Below are 6456 nucleotides of genomic sequence, written 5' to 3' on the forward strand. Positions count from 1 at the left end.
TTCACTCTGTTATTTCTTTTTTCTGTGCAAAAGCTTTTTTTTTTTTGACATAATCTATCTGTTTTTGCTTTGGTTGCCTGTGCTATTGAGGTCTTACACACACAAAAAAATCTGCCTGGACTGATATCCTGTATCATTTTCCTAGTTTTTTCTTCTAGGAGTTTCATCGTTTCAGGTCTTTAATCTATTTTGATTTGATTTTCATATATGTTCTTTAGTCCATTGTGATTTGATTTTTGTATATGGTGAGAGATCAGCATCTAGTTTCATTCTTCTGCATATGGTTATCCAGCTTTTCTAGCATCGTTTATTGAAGAGACTGTTATTTCCTTAAGAGATTTTGTAATGTGACAGATTAAAGTATATGTATATACTGAGGGGAAAGGGCCAGTGGACAAGGAGATACAGGAAAGACAGAAGTTAATTAAAGGAGTAATGTCATGAGGAGGTGAAGTTTATAAATGTTGTACAGTAGCTGTGAACAGATGCTAATGTTAGAAATTAACTCCTATAGGAAGTGGCCACATTAATGACATTACAGGATGCCCCTCTCAGAGAGCATGAAAAAAGTTATGGAAGAAATAAGAACTTTGCTATGGCTATACGTGTAGCATCAGTTGGTCGTTTTCATGGTTTTTAAAATCTCAATCTCATGCAAAATTGAAGACTCCGTAACAAAGCAAAAAAATATTTTGTAAAACTAATGTTTCAAATCTTAGTGATTCCTGGTTGATCTCTGTATCAAAATTCTTTAGCCACCATTTGGATAGTTTCTGAATTTGGAGTTTATGAAACTTTGACATACACAGTTTTCAAAGCTTAAATCCCCAAAAGTTTGTCAAGCCAAAGTAGCAATTGGATCAGAATTTCCTCTTAAGGAATTACCAAATATTATGCAAAAAACATTTAGTGTGAGCAATGTGTTTAAACTCCATTAAAAGTACTAGAAGAAAATAATTATTTAAATATCCATTAGTTTTAAAGACTAGAAGATTGGTTTCCTTGAATAATTTTTATTCCTCTCTGATTTGTTTTTATAGAATACTTTTATGTTTGTTTTCAAAACTAAGAAGTAAACTAAAGTTTTTATTCTGTATTTATTGGCTCCTTTATCATGATCACTGTTTTATATAAACTGTCTAAAATGATAAAAATGTTGCTAATTTGATTATGTTTGAATCACCACTGGAATTTTTACTGTTACCTTGTTAACTCATAAATGGGCCTTTATTTTTTACTGAAAGCTGTATATTATAAATGCACTGTGGAAGATAGGTTTTGTCCCTTATAGAGAGCAAGGAATGTGTAATTCTGCTACGTGTGATAGAAAATGTCTTATTTTTATCATGTGTAAACAGAATAGTTGCTTTTAAGCAATGCTCAATATTATATGTATATATCATGTGTCAGATTCAGAAAACAGTAGATTATTTCTAAATATATGAGAAAATTGTTGGTTGTCTAGGCTTTTTGTTAGGTTATCTCTGACTACCTCTGACTTCAGACATTTTATGAAATTACATCTTTTTTTCTAGCTATAAAATGATATTCTTGCTAAATGCATCATGATTTCACTGTGACAATTTTGAGTTTATCTTTTGATGGAAAAATCCTAATGTACATTAATAGCTGATAATTTATTTTAAAAACTTTTAATATTATAAATCATTTAATTCATCTTTTGAAATTTCAGGGTGTACTAATGGTTGGACCCCCAGGTACTGGTAAAACTATGCTAGCTAAAGCTGTTGCCACTGAATGTGGTACAACATTCTTCAACGTTTCCTCTTCTACACTGACATCTAAATATAGAGGTGAATCTGAGAAGTTAGTTCGTCTGTTGTTTGAGATGGTAAGTGATTCAGATTTCAAAGTAGTGTGTGTAGGCCTACGATGCCCCCCATCAATGAGGTCTGTCCACCTGGAATCTTTTTGAAAAGGACAGTATAGTTATATTTTAATAGTTCTCCACACACTGATGAGAAATGGGATGGTGGGTTTTGTGGGGTAGTTGGTGTATCTTCAATGTATCTTTTTCTTTAAGGTAAAAGAACGCCTTTTGGCATCCTATCCGTTGAGGGTGGAAGAGACTTTGGCCATGTGTGTGGGCTGACTGGTATTTCTGGATCTCTAGGAAGCTGATGGAGCAGAATAATATTTTAATATTTATTTTAAAAATCAGAGCCTGATCTATCGTTAAAGTTTATTCCTTTTTTGTATGGGATTTGCAGTACCTTAAGAATGCCTACTTGAGGATTGAGGTTGATTTATTTTTGAAAGTTTTTTTATTGTTGAAATTTCCAGACCTGAAAGTAAGCATAGTACAATGACCCCTCATGTATCTGTCACCCAGCTTCACCCATAACCTTTATTTTTAGATATTTCTTTTTTCTCATGAGAATGACTGATTTAGCCTCTACCATAACCAGATGATGGCATTAAACACGAGAAGTTTCTGCTCTTTTTTGCCATTGTTTTAAAAGATTGTTTTTTAAATACTCAGATTGTTTTATGAGATAATTGAATGATTTCTTTAAAATGTTTTCATAAAGGCTAGATTTTATGCGCCTACCACGATATTCATTGATGAGATAGATTCTATCTGCAGTCGAAGAGGAACCTCTGATGAACATGAGGCAAGTCGCAGGGTCAAGTCTGAACTACTCATTCAGATGGATGGTAATTGATAATTATTGTTTCAAAACTCTTATTTTTTAAAAAATATTTTGTGTAAACTCATAATCAATTGATGGATTAGAAGGCAGCCTGAATTTATTTGTTAATTCACCCATTTGTTCATGTGCTCAGAGAGCATTTATTACATACTTGTTAGTGATCATGCACCATTTCAGATTCTGAGGTTACAAAGAAAAAGGCTAAAATGGCCTTCAGTGAGCTTACTATTTGGAGCAAGGGTTCTAGAGGTGTGATCTAGAGTCCTAGGGTTCCTTGAGACCCTTTAAAGAGTCTGCAAGGTTAAAACTATTTTCATAGGAATATCAAGTCATTATTTGCCTTTCCTTTTTCACTCTCATTCTCTCACAAGTGTACAGTAGAGTTTTCTAGGGGCTATAAGACATAGGATATCATAAAGGGTAGAAAGCAAAAGCAGATATGAGAATCCAGCTGTTCTCTAGTTAGACATTAAAGAGATTTGCAAAAAAAAAAAAAAAAAAAAAAAAAAGCCCTCTTCTGTTTTTTTAATATTTTGGAAAACATACTTTTCATAGAAATACATGAACCAAGTAATGGATTAATAGATTTATTATTTTTAAGTGAATTAATATTTTTAAATTTCTATTTTAGTTTTTTTCTTTTTTTCTTACAATTTACGCATGTACCATCTATTTTAAGTTTTAAAGGTATTGATAGATGCACTCCACACACAAAAATGCTGTTTGGAGTTCTCAATTATATATATATATATATATATATATATATATATATATGTAATTATATATATATATATATATATATATATATATATATATATATTTTAGGTTCAGAGTCTTGCTCTGTTGCCGAGGCTGGAGTACACTGGTGTGAACACAGCTCACTGCAGCCTCGACTTCCTGGGCTCAAGCGACTCTCCTGCCTCAGCCTCCTAAGTAGCTGGGACCACAGTCGCATGCCACCACATCTGGCTAAGTTTTACTTTTTTGTAAAGACAGAGTCTCACCATGTTTACCAGGCTGTAGTTGAACTCTTGAGCTCGGGTAATCCTGTGGACTCAGCCTCTCAGAGTGCTAGGATCATAGACATGAGCCACTGCACCCAGTTTCAGTAATTTTTAAGCCTCAGTAATTTTTATGAATGAATGTTTTCAATTCTTTTGGATAAAAGGGTCCTGAGATCAGAAAGTTTGAGAACCACTGATCTAGATGGGAAGCAGGCAGCTGATCAGATGAGTATAATACATTATGGTAAGTTCTGGGGTAGAAGTAAAGTCTGGGTGCAGTGGAAACAGTAGGAGAGGTACCACCAAGGATAGGGGAGTCATGGAAAGACATAGACTAGTTGAACTTTGAAGCATTGGTAGGAGTTATCCAGACAGAGAAAAATGGCCCTGGGAAGCCATGGAAGGAAGAGGGTTATGGGCTCAAAGTTGCTATTTAGAGATGAGTTACTCTGGTAGTTAGTTGTGTGGTAGACAAGAGGCCATTTAAGCAAAACATGAGAACCAATAAAATTGTTTAAAAATATCCAGACTGAGGGACTGAGTACAGTGGCTCATGCCTGTAATCCCAGCAGTTTGGGAAGCAAAGGTGGGAGGGTCACTTGAGGCCCGAAGTTCAAAACCAGCAAGACTTTAACATAGCAAAAACTTTGGAAAGTAGCTGGTTGTGGTGGCGCCTGCCTGTAGTCCTGCATACTCAGAAGGCTGAGATGGGAGGAAAGCTTGAGCCCAGGAGTTTGAGGCCACAGTAAGCTGTGACTGTGGCCCTCCAGCCTGGGTGACAGAGCAAGAACCTGTCCCATAACAACAACAAAATGCCAGCAATATCCAAGTTGTATTGTTTAAAAGCAGTCATGGTTATTCATCAACTGTGGATACTTACTGAATACTTATAATGTGGTATGAGACCCTTGCCTCAGTGAGTGTACTGTTTTAACTTTTGCTAAAGTATGAGAAAAGGAATGAATATGTTTGATTTTTGAGGTGGGGTATAGGAGAAAACATTAGGGGTTTAAAATTGGAAAAGGAAATCAATGAATATTTAGTCAGCTGAATTTAACTGAGGGATACTTGTGACTATTGTCGATTATTAGTTGGACAGCTTGATTCTTTGTCATAATGGTTGAAGTAGGAGTTTAGTAATAAGAAAATATTATAAGTTTCAGTGAGCCAAGATCATGCCAGAGCACTCCAGCCTGAATGACAGAACCAGACGTTGTTAAAAAAAAATAATAATAATATTGTAATGAACTAAGTTGCTTTAAATCCACTAGTACTTTATTATGCCAGACTAGAAAGTCTTATCAATAAAGCTTATGGGTTTTTTATATTTTATTTTTCACTAGGTATTTTCTAGAGTTTCTGTTGTGTGACCTGAAATTTTTTATTCTAAAATTTTAATTCTGAAAAGGAGACACTGTGTATATACATGTAGTTGGTTTGGTTATTTTTATCTGTGATTACCAGGGTCATCCTCAAATGTCTTGTTGATTTTTCGCAAGTCACTTAAAAGTTTAAAGGACAACATCATTGCAATATAACCTGTCTTTCAGAATTATAATTGCATGCTAGAATATTAAGTAAATGTGAACCCTCTGTTTTTACTTCTTGAGAAAATAGACTAAAAACTAAAATAAAAATTTTAAGGGACTTTATGATTTAAAAGAAATAAGAGGAATAAAACAGAACCTATTCTCCCATGCCTTTTCTTTTCAGAGGAAATATATGTTCATTTTCTTAGAGAAAAATGGATTTTTTAACTGGATTAAAATGCTGCACTAGGTTGCACAACTAAAAAAGAAAAGAAAAAACATCCTGCACTAGGTTATATGAATTCTTCTACTTCTTTGTTTTGTAGTTATCTGTTGATGAGTCTGGTTTTGCCATCACACAGAGATCAGACTGCACTGTGTTCATCATTGATTCCGTCACTATGGCTAATGGTTAGAAATGTTAACTGAATGAAAGAATAAAAGGTTGTAAGAAAAACACTGTCTTTTCCTCCCTTACTGTGTATAGGAGTTGGAGGAGCTTTAGAAAATGACGATCCTTCCAAAATGGTTATGGTATTGGCCGCTACTAACTTCCCTTGGGACATTGACGAAGCTTTGCGAAGAAGGTTAGAAAAAAGGATATATATACCTCTCCCAACAGGTATGATGACTTCTTTATTTTTTATTTTTTATTTTTTTTTGAAAGAAAGAAACAGAGAAAGGGGGGGAGAACAGGAGTCTTGCTCTATTGCCCAGGCTGGAATGCAATCTAAAAATAGGTATTAAAAACCTCTTTATTGCTGATAATTGTGCTTAACAGCGGAGACAGGAAGGAGTAAGGGAAGAAAATAACAGCCAACCAATATTTCATTTAAGTCTGTGAAATGCTATGCAAATGCTGAAGAGTGATTTACATCCAATTATGTGGTCACTTTCAAAATAGGTGTAATATGATACTGAGAAAAACGTATGTCCTGTGGACCTGGGGTGAAGAATTCTATAAATATTCACTGAATTTACTTGTTCCAGGTCTGAGTTCAAATCATAGATGTCCCTGTTAATTTTCTATCTTGTTGATCCGTCGAATATTAACAATGTGGTGTCAAAGTCTCCCACTACTATTGTGTGGGAGTTCAAGTCTCTTTATAAGTCATTAAGAATTTGTCTTATGTATCTGGGTGTTCTTATATTAGGTGCATATATATTTATGATCATTGACTCCTGTTGTTGCATTGATCCTTTTACCATTATGTAATGTCCTTCTTTGTTTCTTTTAGTCTTTGTTAT

At 34.3% G+C, this 6456-nt stretch overlaps 1 protein-coding gene across 5 annotated transcripts in view; it reads left to right on the forward strand.

The window, feature by feature from the left end:
- The window catches only part of KATNAL1 (katanin catalytic subunit A1 like 1), a 95530-nt gene that overhangs the window by 69388 nt on the left and 19686 nt on the right, over nucleotides 1-6456 (forward strand). For all 5 annotated transcript variants that reach the window (XM_017537480.2, XM_017537481.2, XM_037741681.1 and 2 more), the window contains 3 exons: nucleotides 1694-1852; nucleotides 2553-2679; nucleotides 5696-5830. In XM_017537480.2, the coding sequence (XP_017392969.1) occupies nucleotides 1694-1852; nucleotides 2553-2679; nucleotides 5696-5830 (421 nt within the window). The remainder of the gene's footprint in view (nucleotides 1-1693; nucleotides 1853-2552; nucleotides 2680-5695; nucleotides 5831-6456) is intronic.

The sequence above is a fragment of the Cebus imitator genome, unplaced genomic scaffold (assembly GCF_001604975.1).
Source record: "Cebus imitator isolate Cc_AM_T3 unplaced genomic scaffold, Cebus_imitator-1.0 Scaffold103, whole genome shotgun sequence".
NCBI lineage: Eukaryota > Metazoa > Chordata > Mammalia > Primates > Cebidae > Cebus > Cebus imitator.